Source organism: Peromyscus californicus, unplaced genomic scaffold, assembly GCF_007827085.1.
Source record: "Peromyscus californicus insignis strain IS unplaced genomic scaffold, ASM782708v3 Scaffold_18__1_contigs__length_77618521, whole genome shotgun sequence".
In the NCBI taxonomy this organism is placed as follows: domain Eukaryota; kingdom Metazoa; phylum Chordata; class Mammalia; order Rodentia; family Cricetidae; genus Peromyscus; species Peromyscus californicus.
This window is the reverse complement of record NW_026294480.1, coordinates 32,614,322-32,632,481: the sequence shown is the minus strand read 5'-3', so window position 1 is coordinate 32,632,481 and position 18,160 is coordinate 32,614,322. Positions and strand designations below refer to the sequence as shown.

Below are 18,160 nucleotides of genomic sequence, written 5' to 3'. Positions count from 1 at the left end.
AAAAAAATGAGCAAAGCCTTCTAGAAATCAATCATTATCTACAGTGTAACACCTGAGAAGCTGTACAAACAGGAGCAACACCCTAATGCCCGCCATGCATTAGCCAGCTCCTCCTGATGGCGGGAGAGCTAACACTAACAGTAAAGGAAATCCAACATCCTGTCAGCCTGAGAACATATTTGGGAAGCGCGGGCCTGTTGTATCTATGGCAACAGCTGCTTCAGAATTGATTCTATAGATAAAGCCAATACAATTAAGGTTACTGGGGAGCAGAGATTGCTTTCCACCCGGAGTTCCCAGCTGATTCTCTTAGCATGCTGTAGAGTATTCCTTAAAGTAACTCTGCTCTGTTTTTCTGTTAATAAACTTGAAGCTGTTGTAGGGAAATTCACATTGATTTTTCTAAGATTATTTTAGAAAATAGAAGTCTAGAATTGACTTAATCCTAATTTTTTAAAAGAAAGCTTCCCTTTCATTTTCAACTATGTCCCTCTCTCTTCTCTCTTCTCTCTTCCTTCCTCCTCCTCCCCTTCTTCCTCTCTTTTACTCTCTATTTCTTTGTTTCTCTCTCTCTCCTCCTCCTCCTCCTCCTCCTTTTCCCCATCTCTGTTTCTCTCTTCTTCTTCTTCTCCTTCTTCTCCTCCTCCTAGAGTGACCAACTGTCCAGATTTCCCTGGAGAAGAGGGGTTTCCCTTGACCTAAGACTTTCAGCACTACATCCTGGTGTATCTGGAACAACAGCGGACTCTACATCTTACTACATGTATCTGTAGGTATTCGGCTATGAATTTTTTAATTGGAGCAGGATTTGGCAAAGATGTCTGAGCTGTTGGATAACTTATTATTAGACTCATCAAGCCATAAAACAGAACAAAAGTAAAAACTACAGCCCATTGGTATTCTAGGAAGGCTCTCGGCACCTTACCCATTACCGGTAAGTTCTATGTTGGGAGGCGGTTTATCAATGTCACAGGAAGGTCTGCTGTCCTCATCCTCACATCTGTCTTCATCAGCACCATCTTCTTCACAGTCAGAATCCCCATTGCAAACCAAGGATTTGCTAATGCACTGACCTGGACAGGAGAGAAGTTCTCATAAAATATGGAAGAAGGAGGAGGAAAAACAGCGGCTGGGACCACCCCAGCACTGTGCTGATAGACTAGTGTGGGTCCCAGACAAATCTGCAGATTGTCTAGAAAAGAACTAGGGATGGTTCTGATCTCCATTTTGAAACACACAGAACTGATTTTCACCTTCTCCAGGTGCAAATTGAAAATAGACCTGAACTCAAAAGTCCAGAGTCAAACCCATAATCATCGAGCATTTTTGTCTACATCCTCCAAGTTCCACGCAATGCTATTTACTGGTAAAAAACAGATTGATGTCCTACTCCTTGACCTTTTTATTTTGTTTCTGTAGTTGTTAACCTAGATGTCAGACTTGCTCTTTTCTTGGTGATTAAGTTTTTTTAGAACAAAGAAAATAGATCAAGGGGCTGGAGAGATGGCTCAGCAGTTAAGAGCACTGACTGTTCCTCCAGAGGATCCGAGTTCAATTCCCGACACCCACATGGCAGCTCACAACTCCAGTTGTAACTCTAGTTCCAGGGGATGGCACACCCATAGCAAAATACCAATGCAAGTAAAATAAAAATGAATAAATTTAAAAAAGAAACTAGGTCAAATGGTTGAAATTCAGCATTTTTCAGCATCTACTCTGCAGAAGACTTGCTGGAGTTGAGAAACAAATATGTATGGTATGATCATTGCCAGACTTTCCATATGCTGTATAATCTGCTAGTAAAGGCTATGAAAACAGGAACCATTATAAGTCAGCAACATCATTGTTGTGAAAACTCAGAATACTGGGAAAGCATCAGTGAGTATCAGATGACCTTGGCCACGTCTTTCTCCCCAGCATCATCCCAGCCTTTTCCTTACCAGTCTTACTATGCCTTCTCCATACTGGACCATTTGCATGAATGCAGGTCCAAGTCGTCTGTCATATCAGTGACCTAATACATCATTCTCTTTGTCTAGAAGCATATTCTCTAATCCTCTCTGATGTGTCTTTTAAATATCAAATTAAATATTATCCCGTTTTTAAAACTATCCTTATCCCTCAGACCATGAAGGTCATTCTTCATCTATTTCTTCAAAGGATGCTTTGTGCACAGAAATTTTTACAGTACAGCATATAGCCCATTCTATGTATCACTCAAGGCAACCCAGCAAACATCTGTTGAGAGTCTGTTATGTTCCAGGCATTCCTCAGGAGAAAATAAACAAAATAGAGCTTATGTCTACGAAACCTCAGAGAGATATACAGGTCACCAATTTGGATTACGGAGAGTGTAAGATAGACAGTGAGTGCAGAGAAGTGATTTGTTGGTTAATTCTCTCTCCTGAGGGATTGGCAAAGGCTTCCCAAAGCAGCTATCACCTGATTTGAGTTTTCAAAATAAAACAGGAGCTTTACAACTGTTATTTAAGAGCAACTATAGCCCTTGATGCTCTCAGTCCTAAATGAACTATCTTTATCAAAGCCCTCTCCTCAATGCCCAGGGATCTATGCAGAAGACTAGGCGAAAAGATTATAGGAGTTAGATATGATGAATGACCCCAAGCAAACAGCATTTTTCATGTAGAAAAATGCACATATGTACATATGACAACATGCAAAAGACCTGCATAAGTTCAGGTCAAACAGGGTCCCAACACTGAGAAGGGAAAGTGGACACAGGGTCCCACTCCTATCAAGAAGCTATTTACAACTTTTACCCACTAGCAAAGGGAAAATCATTTTTCTCCACTGGAGAGGTACTGGGTAGATGAACCATACTCCAGGACAGGCCTCATTTTCAGGGGTAGCTGGCCAACACAAAAAGGACTCCACGATTTCCTGAGTGCTTTCTGTTGTTATGGTTTTGTGGGTTTTATCCTTTTTAGCATTTTATTTCTTAGTTTTTTTTTTTTATTTTTTTGACAGAGAGAGAAAGAACATGAAATTGGGTGGAAGGGGAAGTGGGGATGATCTGAGAGGACTTGGGGGAGGGGAAAGAATATGATCTAAGTATATTGTACAAAATTTTTTAAAGTAATAGTAAAAGAAAAATCTAACACACTGACTCTTTAGCTACTAATCTGTCCATAAAACTCCAATATGTTGCAGAGTGGTGGCACACACTCTTAAGCCCAGCACATCGGAGGCAGAGACAGGAGGATCCCTGAGTTCAAGGACAGCCTAGCATACAGAGTAAGTTCCAGAATAATCAGGACTACATAGAGAAACCCTGTCTCAGGAAAAACAAAAACAAAAAAACTTCAATACATTGCTTTTTTTGAGTGTAGTGGTTCACACCTGTAACCTCAGCACTGGGGAGGTGGACCATCAGAAGTTCAAAACCATTCTCTGCTACAATAGGGAGTTGAATGTCAGGCTCATCTACAAGATACCATGTCCCTCCCCCTTCAAAATAAAAAGAAAAGAAAAGGAAAGAAGAAATTAGTTGAGGCTGTCGATAGCTATACTTCTATCAACACACCGAAGAATACCCTTCCTTTATAACCAGATGTCTCTCTTGCTTCTGAATGGATGATATCTAAGTGTGTGATTTATCTGATAATGCAATTAGTACACTAACAAAAATCTTGCTTATACTTGGGGAAAATTCATTTGGAGGCCAATATAAATTCAAACAAATATGTATGGAGCAAGTTAACAAATAACACTTGAACTAGAGTCGGCATGCTGAGCCCATGGACGACAACTTACCAGAGAAACACCTAAAACGTTCTCCGCAGCCCTCTTCAACTGGACAGCCTAGATCAGGGTTGCAGGATTGTGTTTCAAAAGCACTTCCCACACATGGGTGGCCTCCATACTGCCCATAAACAGCAACTGATCGCCTTCGAGTCTGGAAACAAAGCAGAAGATCCCTTTGTGTTTTATATGTTAGTTATCCCATTTCCTTGAGTAATAAAATCTAAGAATTAATTCAACTTGAGAAATACTGTCTAGGAACGTGTTCTGGTGTGGTACAGGAGTAAAATCCACAAATTCCATGAGCCTGCAGGTTCAATGACAGATTGCTATTTACATGGAGCTTCAAACTATATATTTACTTTCACTTGAGTGTTGAGTGAGGGGGAAAAAAGTCCTGATGATTCTTTTGAAAAGTAACTTGAAAGAGTAAATACATTACAATACAGTACGATCAAAATTTTGGCCAGAGCTATATTCTGAGAGTTAAGCACTAAATGTTTAAGACTAATGAAATGCATTTTGTTAGAGGAAAGGGCAGAGAGGGTTACAGGGAGAAGAGTTAAGATGAAATGAAGTTAGTAGACAGTGATGGTGCACACCTTTAAACCTTGGGAGGCATAGGCAGGCGGATCTCATGTCTGGAGGGTGGCAGGATGAAGTGAAAACCTTAATAAGCATGGTAGGTGACTGACTGGAGCTGGGCCTTCCAGGAAAAAAAAAAATAAGACAAAAATGGAAAAAGAACCCAGAAAGAAATGTACTGATATGAAGGCCATGTGTACAAAATGAGTGTGAGCAATTCAAATGTTAAGGGATGTTAACAATGGGATTTTACTAGCTGATGGAGAGTTGAGCTCTGATAGGGAAATGCATCAAAATTGGGGTCTCTTTTAGAAAAGAAGAAAATGGAAGAAGTTACTGTGCTAAGTGGGAAATTCAAAGGTAGTCCTAAAATTCACTTGGTCCACATTAAATGGGGAGCCATGTATCTAATGCTTAAACAGACTGAAGATCTGAACCATCTTCCCTCTCAACTACTGGTCTCCTACACTTGGGCCTTGTACTCTCTAGTTTGATGTCAACTTGCACAAGCTAGAGTTATCTGAAGGGAGGGAGCCTCAGTTGAGAAAAATGCCTCCATAATTTCCAGCTGTGGGGCATTTTCTTAATTAGTTATTGATGGAGGAGGTCCCAGGCAATTGTGGGTAGTGCCATCCCTGTGCTTGTGGTCCTGGGTTCTGTAAGAAAGCAGACTGAGCAGGTCAATAAGAAGCATTCTTCCATGGTCTCTGCATCAGCTCCTGCCTCTACGTTCCTGCCCTGCTTGAGTTCCTGCCCTTACTGCTTTTGATGATGAATTATTATATGGAACTGTGAATGTAATAAACTCTTTCCTCCCCAAGCTGATTTTAATCATGGTGTTTCACAGCGATATTAACCCTAACAAAAATAACCCTTCTCTATTAATAAAAAGAAGCCCATCTCATTTCGAGAGGAATCAAACCTTGAGTGACAATCAGCTGGGAAGATTAAGCACACAAACCAATTTTGAATGTACTCCTCCATCTTGCATTGGGTTGGAAGTGGGTACCACGTGAGACAAGTGGTCACACTGTGTAATTTGAGCTTTTCTGAGTCTCAGCCTGGCATTGGCACCTTGCATTGCAGTTAACAGCAGAGTTGTAAGAAATAGGACCAGTAAAGTTTCTGGATATGCCTTTAGTCTCTCTGTTTAACTGACAAAGACTTGCCACATAGGTATCTTATCAGTGTGCCCTTTTCTGAATACAGATGGTGTACTTTGCACAGGAATCTTTGGCCTTCTTCATGTTGGCAGCTGGGCCCTAAAGGCTGCCCATTCTCCACAGACTCATTTTCACCTCTCTGATTCTAATCCTCTGACCCTTTTTCATTTTCACCTGTCTCCTTCTGAATAAAAATTGTGTTTCATCAACTGGGATAAATCCATTGCACAATGACCTTCATCAAAGAAAAAAATACTTACATTACAAACACACTTGTCTGTCTTTCTACTTAAAAGTCATTTTGGGGGGTTTTAAATTATAAAAATGATTTGTGTGCTCACTGTTTCTTTTATTTATTTATTTTTTTTTGGTTTTTCGAGACAGGGTTTCTCTGTGTAGCTTTGCGCCTTTCCTGGAACTCACTTGGTAGTCCAGGCTGGCCTCGAACTCACAGAGATCCGCCTGGCTCTGCCTCCCGAGTGCTGGGATTAAAGGCGTGCGCCACCACCGCCCGGCTCACTGTTTCTTTTAACTTGACTCTGTTATTCATGTGTTTTTCCCCCCTCTGGAAGCAGTCATCTTCTATTATGTTTGCTAGATGTCAAATTTTTCATTTGTGTAACTTGTTTTGAAAATAGCACTCATATAAATAATAAAAGAATGCTTCATTTAAAAAATGATTGCCAAATGGCATGGTTTATGTCAATAATCTCAGCACTTTGGAAGCTGAAGCAAGAGGATTTTGCCATGAGTTCCAGGCCAGCCTGGGCTACTGAGTAAGGCTTTGTTTCCCAAAAAAAAAAAAAAATGGCTTGGAGAAGGCTCAGTGCCAGAGTGCTCGCCTAGCAGTCCCAAGAATCTGGGCTTGATCATAAGTACATCAAAGGAAATAGATGGAGAAAGTGATTCTGAAGATGCTTCAAGACAAAAATCATCTTCTATGATAGGGTTTTGTTATTTTATGCACAATCTTAGACAAAAGACCAAGAAGTGATAGTTCTGTTATTTTAATAGTTTAAACTTGGGGCAGCAAGATGGCTCAGTGTTTAAAAGAACTTGCTGCCAAGTCTGATGATCAGAGTTCAATTTCCAGGACCTGCATGGTAAAAGAAGATAACTGACTATTACAAATTGTTCTCTGACCTCCACATATGTGCTGGAGGACACATGTGTCCACACACATACGTACATACAAATACAATTTTTAAATATAATAAAAAGGTTAAAAATAGTTTAAACTAAATTTAAATATATACTTCGTCCAAAGTGAACCATTTAAAATATTTAATCATTCAAATGCTTAAGACCTTTAAAATAAACATTGTATCCTAAGATTATTATAGGAACATACGACCGATGTCTTTATATTTACAACATTCATTAAAATGTAGGAAATGCAAATAGATTCATATCTATCACCTTGCACAAAACTCAAGACCAAGTAGATCAAAGATCTCAACATAAAACCAGATACACTGAACCTAAAAGAAGAGAAAGTGGGGATTAGTCTCTAACTCATTGGCACAGGAGACGACTTTCTGAACAGAACATCGATAACACAGATACTAAGATCAACAATTAATAAAATTAATTCATGAAACTGAAAAGCTTCTATAAGGCAAAGGACATCATCAATAGGTCAAAATGGCAGCCTACAGAATGGGAAAAGATTTTCACCAACCCCACATTGGCAGAGGGCTAGTTTCCAAAATATATAAAGAACTCAAGAAACTAGACATCAATAAATTTAAAATTGGAGTACAGATCTAAACAGAAAATTCTCAACAGAATAATCCCAAATGGCTGAGAAACACTTAAAGAAATATTCAACATCTTTAGTCATCAGGGAAATGCAAATCAAAATGACTTTGAGATTCCATCTTATACCTGTCAGAATGGCTAAGATCAAAAACACACAAGTAACAGCTCATGCTGACAAGAATGTGGAGTAAGGGGAACACTCCTCCATTGCCGGGGGGGAGTGCAAACCTGTGCAGCCACTTTGGAAATCAATATGGCAGTTTCTCAGAAAATTGAGATTCACTTTACTACAAGACCCAGCTATACCACTTTTGGGCATGCATCCAAAGGATGTTCCCTCCTATCACAAGGACACTTGTTCAACTATGTTCATAGCAGCTTTACCTAGATGTCTCTCAAACAAAGAATGAATAAAGAAAATGTAGTACATTTACACAATGGAGTATTACTCAACTGTTAAAAAAATGGCATCATGAAATTTAAAGGCAAATTGATGGAACTAAAAAAGATCATCCAGAGTGAAGTAACCCAGACCAAGAAAGACAAACATGGTATGTACTCACTAATAAGTAGATATTAGCTGTAAAGTAAAGGAGAGCTATGCTACAATCTACAGACCCACAGAAGCTAAGTAACAAGGAGGACTCAAGGGGGAACATATGAATCTCCCTGGGAAGAGAAAATAGAATAGATTTCATGGGTGGACTGGGAGCAGTGGGACTGGGAACAGGAGGGATCAGGTGGGAGGTGAGGGGAGAGAGTAGAGGAAGAGGCAACTGGAATTAGAGGGCATTTCAAGGTCAAGGTAGAAACCTAGTGCAATGGAAACTCCCTGGAACCTACAAGGGTGACCCTAATTAAGATTCCTAGTGATGGAGATTACCAAGCCTGAATTAGACATCTTTTCTAACCAGGCAAGGTTTCCAATGGAGGGATTGGGATACCAACACAACCATAAAGCCTTTGACCTACAATGGGTCCAGCCTGCAAGATGTGCTGGGGTAAAGGTGGCACAGAACTTGTGGGAATGGCCAACCAATGACTGGTCCAACTGGAGACCCACACCTAGAGGGTGCCCAGGCCTGACACAACCTGGCAGCCAGAAACCAGAAACTGGATAGCCCAGAGACCTAGGATAGAACCAAACATGACTGGAATAAAAAAAAATCAACGAAATGATTCCTAATGATATCCTACTATGCTTGTAGACCAGAGCCTAGCATAATCATCATCAGAGAGGCTTCATTCAGCAACTGATAGGAGTGTATAGAGAAAGCCAACACCAAACATTAGGAAGATGGGAAGAAAAGATTGTAGGAGCTAGAGGGGTCAAAGACACTACAAGACAAAGCCCACAGAATCAACTAAGCAGGGCTCATAGGGGCTCAAAGAGACTGAATCAAGGAGCCTGCATGGGTCCAAGCTACACTCTCTTCATTTATGTCATGGTTATGTAGCTTGGTGTTCCTGTGAGACTCCTAACAGTGGGAGTAGTGGCTGTTTCTGACTCTTTTGCCTGATTTTGGGACTCCTTTCCTCCTACTGGATTACTTTGTCCAGCCTTGATATAAGGTTATGTGCCTAGTTTTATTGTAACTTGTTATGCCATGCTTGGTTGATATCCCTGGGAGGCCTGTTCTTTTCTGAAGGGAAATGGAGACGGAATGGATCTGAGGGAAAGTGGAGGGGAAGGACTGGGAGGAGAGGAGGGAAGGGAAACTGCAGTCAGTATGTAATATATGAGAGAAGAATAAATAAAGAAAACATGTTCGTTAAACTGTTATTTATAGCTTAAAAATGGATCCAGTACTTGGTATGCAGAGGATCATGAGTTTGATGCCCGCCTAGGCTACATAATGAGATTCTGTCTTATATCAAACAACAACAAAAAGTGGAAACAACCTAAATATCAAACATTAGAAAAATGGGTAAGTTGCATAGTTACGTTCATAAAATGGACTTTATTGTATTTGTTACTGATATGTTACTGTTATATGCTGATGCTTTGTTTGGATAAACTAAAGCCGTGGCTAACCATAAAACCTTCTACATAAAATCTTTTCTACCTACAAAATGTGCCAGGGCAATAGTGGTGCAGAACATGTGGGAATGCCCAACTAATGTCTGGTTTAACTTGAGGTCCATGCCATGAAAGGGAGCCCATGCCTGACACTGCCTGGATGGCCAGGAATCACAGACTGGATAACCCAGAGTCCTAGGGTAGAACCAAACACAAATGGCAAAAAAAATAATAATTCCTAATGATATTCTCCTATACGCATAGATTGATGCCTTGTCCACTGTCATCAGAGATGCTTCCTCCAGCAGAATATGGGAACACGTGCAGAGACCTACTACAGATATTTTGTGGAGAAAGAGTCTAAACTGGAGGTCTCCATCAGGTCCCTTTCCTCAGAGCTCGTGGAACCCCATGTGGAAGAAGGGGAGGAAAGACTGTAGGAGCCAGAGGGATGGAGGACACCAGGCAGACATGGCCACTGAATCATCTAAGCATGGCTCATATGAGCTCAAAGAGACTGAATCAGTAAGCAGGGGGCCTGCATGGGTCTGCATCAGGTCCTCTGCATATGTTGTGGCTGTTAGCTTGGTGTTTTTGTGAGATTCCTAATAGTGGGAGCAGATGTATCTCTGACTCTTTTGCCTGCTCTTGAGACTCATTTCCTCCTATTGGGTTGCCTTATCCACCACTGTGTCTTATTTTTGTCGTGTTTGGTTGTTGGCTCTTGAAGGCCTGCTCTTTTCTTAAGGGAAATGGAGGGAGAGGGGATCTGGGGGAGAAAGGTGGAAGAGAGCTGGGAGGAGTGATGGGAGGGGAAACTATGGTAGGGATGTATTGTATGATAGAAGATGTATTTTCAATTAAAAAATCACTTTAAAGAATAATAATAATATTTAAAAACTATATGCAGTATTGAAAATACATTACTCATGAATGAAATTCTCAGAAAATAATAATGAATGTTAAAATAAATAAAATAAAGACTATAAGCACACAGAGAGAAAGTATGCTGGAAGACTAAATAGCAAAACAGTGATATATTTGTTTCTTCTAAACAACAAAATTATGAGTGCTGTTTTCTTTCACTACATATTTCTGTATTCTCATCAGAGAATGTTTTATAAAGAAAGACACATTTTTAGAAATATTGTGCAATAGCCAGGTCAAGTCAACTGTTTTATTTTATATTATTACTTAGGAAATAAATTTAAAACATTGAAGACACTTGATTTATTCAGTTAGTCTCTATCTGTGAAGTAAAATGAAGCATCAGCTTCACTGTTTGCTGGTTGAAATGGGAGGAAAAGTTAAAACTTGTGAACAAAACACAGATTTTGAACTTACTTCTATGTGATTCTTGTCTGGTTAATAAAGAATTACTGAGTTACCCTGAACTTTCAGCCTGTGTTTAAAAAAAAAAAAGTCAAGAAAAATATAGACATCACAATATAACAGTATTATAAACAAGTTCTCATTTCTTCCTGGAAAATTCTACAAAAATAAGTTTCAAAATACATTAACACTAATTGATGAACATTCAAAAGTTGAGTTGATTCTGTTGTGGTTATACCTTCATGTAACAATAACCAAGTCAAAAGTTCTGTCAGAGCCTACCTGTGTCTTGGTACAGCCATCACATTCTGACCAAGGGCCAAAGGAGTCCCACTGGCAGTGGACTGGAGAAGAAGCTCTGTCATGGCACCAGATTGTCCATCATAAAGCAGGTGGGATGAGAAGCAAGAAAATACAAAGAATAGACAAGAACAGTCAAAAGTCATCAAAGGCACCTCTCCTTGAGACAGTGGTGATCACTTGTCATCCAGCCTCCCCTCCCCATCACGAGAGGAGGAAGGTAGAGGCAGGAGGATCAGAAGTTCAAGGTCATGCTCAGCTGTACAATGAGTTTGAGGACAACCTGAGCTACATGAGATCCTGTCTCAAAAAAAAACAGACAACAACAAAAACGTGCTTTAAGATGCAGAATGTAATTATATGAAAATGTCACCATAAAGCACATTTTATATAATTATTATATGTTGGTTAAAAAGAAGAAATACTTCCAAAAAATTTTAAGAGGTATTAAAAGTATCCTAAAAATACATGAAAATGGGAAGAGGGGTACCTCTTTTTACTAGAGCTTAATTTTTCTTAAATATCTATTTTGTACAAAGTATTGTTAACATAGTAGGCTGTAAGGATAGGAACACAGAAATTTCTAATCATCATATACTATACCTAATGTGATAAATTTCATAACAGTGTTTATCCTGGCTATTTTTATGTAAATTTGACACAAGCTAGAGTCATCAGAGAGGAGAGTCATCAGGAGGAGAGAAAACGCTTCCATAAATGGATGAGGCTGTAGGCCAACCTGGAGAGCATTTTCTTAGTGATTGATGGGAGAAGGAGGGCCCAGCCCATTGTGGGTAATGCCATTCCTGGTCTTGTAGCCCTAGGTTCTATAAGAAAGCAGGCTGAACAAGCCATGATGAGCAAGCCAGTAAGCAGCACTCCTCCATGCCCTCTGCATCAGCTTCTGCCTCCAGATTCCTGCCCTGCTTGAGTTCCTGTCTTGACTTCCTTTGATAAACTGTGATATGGAAACATAAGCTGAATAAACTCTTTCCTCTCCAAGTTGTTTTGGTCATGGTGTTTCATCGCATCAGTAGTAACCCTAACCAAGACAATGTTTACATAAAAGTTATCGTGGGAATATAAATAAAGGAGTAGTCAAAATTAAGAGAGTAGGTGAAAGTATTTGGGAGGAAGTTATTGGGCCTTTGAAGAAACTCAACAATGACTTGAAGCTATCCAGAAACTTGAGAGACAAGCTCTAAGAACACTAGAAAAATGCTAGCAAAGACTATGTGACAGCAATTTAAATGTCTTCCATATTCACTCAGGCCCCTTCTTAAGTACATACACAGGTGAAAAAACTGAGTTTAAGCAATGCCACTCTGATTAAGAATATGTGGGTGGTAGAGCTGCTCTCAAATAATGCTAAACCCTGGCTGTGGAGGAAGACACCTGGGTGAGTCCTCAAAGGTCAAGGAAGACTTAGGAAGAGATCATGGAACCAGGACTCTGGATTTGTGGACTCATAGCACATTACTGGGCTGGGAGACTTCTTGAGTCCAGGTGATTCTTGAATCCTAAAGTTGTCAGGTGATCCTAAAAATAATGAATCCCATTCTGTAGTATGCATTGAAAGAACCTTGGTAACCTGTTTATATATGGTAGCAGTGAGCCAAATGTCTAAATCTTTTGACCCTTAAACGGCCCTCTGAATGTATTGTTACTTGCCTTCCTGTGCCCCAGGAAGAAACAGAGGCCTTCCCCAAGGATGGAGGCACAGGATGGATACTCTGTAGCCTTCCCCACCTGTCTCCCTCATTACTCTGCATAGAACCCTTAGAGCACGCACATTCTTAGCCTCAGGACCTTAGTCACCAGTGGACTCTACATGCTATCTCATCCTTTTGTGTCCATGGGTCTTGCACAGCTCCTGACACTTATTCTAATAGTTCCATCAAGTGAACTGACCTATTTCCATCAATCCAACAGTGTGAGTAAACACAAGGGCATGGGTAAATTGTGCTGGCTTTTATCTAGCCTTCAGGAACCAATAAAACTATTTTCTTAAAAAAAAAACTGTTGACCTTTAAAATCTGGAGAATGTTTATCAAGGACTAAATTTAAAAATCTAATATTGCTCTGGGTCCTCTGAGTTCTCTGAATTAAGGTAAAACCCTGGAACTGGGACCAAGAACCATGAGGTATTTTTGTCCTTGTTTCTTCCTAAAGGGAAAAAATAAAATAAGAATAAAAGTATAGTTATTATATTTTCTAAAAAATGTGGAAAGATGAGATGCATAAACACATCCAGTGTGCTACATAAAAGTTAAACCATTCTGAAGAATTTACTATTTTTTACATTTTTAAAATTTTCATACAAAATCTGAAATATTCTTACCTTGAGAAGATTTGAAACTCTGCCATAAATCCCACCAAAATGAGTAAGTGTGTTGTCTAGAATAGAAAACAATGCAATATTACTTTAGCTTTCATTTCCTTAATGAGTTAAAAATGAATACATCCACTGGAGTATGGATTTGTGGGTTGGGAGAATATGAGTGGAAGAACCATATAGAAGATAAATGACGTTTCTTTTTGAGACTGTGTTTTAAATAGAAGCTTGAAGGTTCTTCAAAAAAAAACTTAAAAATAGAACTACCATATGATTTTGCGATCCCAATGTAATGAAATCAGTACGCCAAGAAAGATATCTGCATTCCCATATTTATTGCAGCATTAGTCATGATAGCTAAAACAAGAAATGTAAGGGTGTCCACCATTGGATGAAAGAATTAAGAAAAAGGTAGTAAGAGGAGACCAGGAGTGTAGCTCACTGGTGCTTAAGTAATTTGCATTGAGCCTTAAAAGAGAAAAACCTCCTGTTTGCAACAACATAGCTTAGCTTAGATGGTATTGTGTTAAATAAGATAAACCAAGCACAAAACGAGAAATACCATAGGATAAAAGTCATTTATAGGTGATATCGAAAAATGCTGAGCTCTGGGAAGTAAAATGGAGAGTGAACAAGGACTGACTACCTGGTTCCTAACCCCAGCTGGTACACCTACTGCATCCTTTTCGCTAAGGCTTGGGGAACACGGTTGAGGAGGTGGTGGAAAGATTGAAGAGACTGAAGAGGAATACAACACCTGCTATAAGATAGTGTGTTCTAGACACCACAGGGGAGTTGCACCTGAGAAATCTCATGACTATTGTTGCCTAAAGATCCACACACTAACATGGCTGAGGGAGTCTCCCAAGGCCCTAACTCTGGATGAAGAGCAACAGACAATCAATGGCTGCTGAGAGATGGAGAATCAGTTTCTACAGGAATGAACCTATGCGTTATCTAATCCCAAATGGTCAGCACTAAACACATATACACAAGAGGAACATGAAATGGACCCAGCAGGTTTTAGTGCATGAGTGCATGCGCATGTACGTGCACATGCGTGCACCTGTGTGTGTGTGTGTGTGTGTGTGTGTGTGTGTGTGTGTGTGTGAGAGAGAGAGAGAGAGAGAGAGAGAGAGAGAGAGAGAGAGAGAGAGACATGCTGCAAAGTGCCGATTTGTAGATGTATAAGGGACAGAGGTAAACAAGTAGGATCTTGTAACTGAAAAGATAGCTAGACATCAATATCTAGAAAGGCCAGTGGAATAGTATGAAAACAACAACAACAACTGGAGGACCATTCACAGGGGACGCTAGACTGTAGAAATGGAGAAAGGGAACTAAGCACCAGCGTTTATTCACTGACTCCTGACCACAGATGTCACGTGACCAGCTGCCGCAGCCTTGATGTACCCCTACAGAGGACTGCATCTTGCACTGGGAGCTAAAATGAGCCTTTCCTTGAGCTGCTTTTGTCAGAGTACTTTTAAACAGAAAACCAAGACAGTCCCTAAAATGGGAGCCATTTGTCTTCCTGCCCTTTAGAAAGAGAATAATGCACATGAAAATAGAACAGTCCTGAGCACAAGCTGACTATAAATAATCGGTTTAGAGTTTGCCATGTTGAAAAATAGGGAATGAACTGGGTCTGTGACACTCAGCTAGACCTACAGCACCTCCAGTTCTTTTGTCTTGTTTTTTCGTCCGTGAATGAACACTAGCATTTCCTGGTTCCACTACTATGTTCCAGCTGACGTGCTAATCTGAGACATCGCTGTGCCTGACATGGGCCATATTCTGATTTCACTGATTCTGGGGTGAGCTCAGACCAAGGGGGCAAGCTACATAACTGTCCTGTAGCTAGCTCAGAGGGAAGCTCCTTGACTCTGAACCCTTCTTCAGCAGCTCAGCCCCAAGTTACCACCTATTCAAGTGACACCGAGAGAACCAAGGGGAATTCTGGAGCCATCCTCCCAAGTTGAGCTGACATGGATGGAGAAGGAGGTCAAAGATCATTCCTCCTTAAAATACCAGACTTAGAGATCACTTCTGCGATTGTATAGCTCCAGACTTTCCCATGTCTCCCTTGTTGGAAACATATCACACAAGCCTGCCTTTCAGGTTTATGCTAAGAATGTAAACATCTACTTTTAAAGACAAGCAGAAATTCTGCATGCATCTTGGAGTGAAACGGTTGCTTCATTTGTTGACATCCTATCAGCCAATTAAAAGAAAAAAAGTGTATTTATTATCACGACATTAAAATGTCATAAATTAATGGCTGTGAAACACATTTTAAACATAAAACAATTATTAAGATGTCTCACCATAAAATAAGGAAGAAAATTGATTGGCAGTTAATCCCAATACTGGGGAAAACAGGTTAGCTAGATGACTTTAGCAAGCATACCATATTCCTTTTTGAACTAACAAGTGTTCTAAATTGTTCAATAAACCTACAAAGCACAGTAAAATAAATACCAGAATATTATACTGTAAATCAAAGTTTGTAAATTTCCTTGGTGTCGTAGCATTGTAGCCTTAAACGCATCAACTTTGTAATTTATGTTCAACATTTAACTATTTGATTCAAAGGTTACCAAAGATCTACATCTCGGTCCTGCTCCAGCCTCACTAGTGAGCATGGACTCTGTAAAACAAGTGGACAGGACAGTGACTGTGGGACAACCTCACAGCTGACAGAGTGGCAGAATTGTTCCTCCAGGATGATAATGCAACATTTTTATTTTAAATATCAAATCTGCAGTGATAGAATTGGGTCTGGGAAGATGATTCAATCGGTAATGCACCTGCTGTGCAAGCCAAAGGATCTGCATTTGATTCCCAGCACCCATAGGAGACATGTAGGTCCTTGGTCTAGAGCATCCATAGGAGGCATATAGGTTCTTGGTGCCCAGCATCCATAGGAGGCATGTGGGTCTGTGTGCTCACAGATAAGTACTAGGGAAACCAGGAATGTTATACACATGGGGTTGTCTCTTCAATGAGAGATATACAACCTGGGTTCTACCCAGAAGGCTGGGCATAGATGTGATGAATAGCCTAGTGAGCTCTGCACTTATCTGGATGGCCAGGCTACACTGGCTCCTTCTGACCTTTATCTTGAGCCTGTTTATCTCAGTCAATCTACATAACTATTCTCCCCTAGACTGTAACCATGAGCATTGTTTTCCTTGAGCCTGTTTCCTTAGGTGATTTATAGGACCTATCTTTATGGGAGAAGACACTTGTACTTAGTGGAATCATGTCTTAAGCACACAGGGTGTGTGCTTATACTAGGAATCTTTTTTCCAAATTGTGCTGTGCTTAAATATGTCTGAAAATAAACTATCCAGTGTCGGACTCTCAAAGTTTGAACCAACAATAGCTACTGAGGTGTGTTGAATCGAATTTCCTTCTTGCTTTCCCTGGATTGACATTCTGATGGCCGTGGTGTTTGTAGACACTCTCCCCACCCCACCTCATGCATGCGCGTGCACGTGCACACACACACACACACACACACACACACACACACACACACACACACACACAAAAAGGCAAGCACAGCAGTAGATGCCTATGATCCTAGCACTGGGGAGGAAGAGACAGGAGGATGCCTGGGTTTGCTAATCATCCAGTCTAGTCATACTGGTGAGTTTCAGTTTCAATGAGAAACTTTATCTCAAAAAAAAGGAAGAAAGAAAGAAGAGAAAAGAAAGAAGGAAGGAAGGAAAGAAAGGAAGGAAAGAAGAGCAATTGAGGAAGATACCTGTGGAATGCACACATACATGTGAACACACAAATTATAATAGCAATTCCAACTTGCATTCCTATCCTAGAATTTCATTCTAAAATAACAATTTCTATCATTGGTCTTTTGTGTATATTAACTTTTTAAAGATATTTGATTGTTTTATGTTGGTCCAACATGTGTGTATATGATTAAACTCATTGCTTCACTCCATGTACTTATATTGTCCACCCACACAGTCCATTTTCATTCGAGATTTTGAATTCTAATTTTCCAAAGCTACAAAGTCAGTTTTCTATAAAAAGCTCATATATCATCCAGTCAAGACCTCACTACATGGCCTAAAATTAAACAAACAATCAGACTGGAGAAAACTGCCTTAGAAGTGACAATGATCCTATTGTGTTCCTTTATTGCTTTCTCGGGACTTCCAGACACATTGCCTTCAGTTCTTTTTCCCCAGCTCTTTCTGACTTTGGCTGAACTATTAAAATCTATTTAGATCAGGATGTTTTTTAAAGTCACCCCCAGACCTTCTCACTATCCTTCCAGTCATCTGATTTCTTTCAGTTAAGTATGACCTTCCCCTTTGAGATGCCTTTAAGTAAGTAAGTCAGAAATTATCTTACCTTCATGCTTGGGAAACATTCAGGACAGACGAGAACAAGAAAATTTCATCTGTAAGGACAGACGAGCTTTCGTCTCCCCCACAGCCTCTCCCGCTCTGGATTATTTTTCCACTCATTTATAGAGTCAGCTGCACTGAGATTCAGCTCCTACCCCAACTAGATTCTCCAGGGACATAAATGAGCCTGCCTCTGTACTTGATCTGTGCCTTGAAGCCAGATGCATTTTGTCAGTTACACAGACCCTTGCTGCAGCCAGCTGGGACTGTTTGGAAGTTACAGATACATTTCTGGGAAATGTATCTGCTAATCAGGAAAGACAGTAAATGTCCTCAGTTCAGCATTGAAGTGATTTCCAATCAAAGGAGACCCTGTAAAACAAGGGCTAAAACCTCTTTACTTTTTCAATCTACTAAACTGAGCACATGTTTTCACGATTCTCTTAAAGGGTGTTATAAAGCAGGCTTTGAGGTTGCTTTGTGAAAGAAGAGTTCTTTGTCCATTTTCTGTTTTTGTAGCAAA

The 18,160-nt window shown here is 40.0% G+C and overlaps 1 protein-coding gene across 1 annotated transcript in view; it reads right to left on the bottom strand.

Annotated features, from left to right (window-relative positions):
* The window catches only part of C7 (complement C7), a 63,608-nt gene extending 45,789 nt beyond the window's left edge, over positions 1 to 17,819 (bottom strand). The window contains exons 1-5 of the mRNA XM_052743216.1: positions 17,642 to 17,819; positions 13,265 to 13,320; positions 10,906 to 10,981; positions 3,775 to 3,916; positions 926 to 1,073 (exon numbers count right to left, since the gene is read on the bottom strand). Coding sequence (XP_052599176.1) covers positions 926 to 1,073; positions 3,775 to 3,916; positions 10,906 to 10,981; positions 13,265 to 13,320; positions 17,642 to 17,647 — 428 coding nt within the window. The 5' untranslated portion in view covers positions 17,648 to 17,819. The remainder of the gene's footprint in view (positions 1 to 925; positions 1,074 to 3,774; positions 3,917 to 10,905; positions 10,982 to 13,264; positions 13,321 to 17,641) is intronic.
* Positions 17,820 to 18,160: the final 341 nt, after the last annotated feature.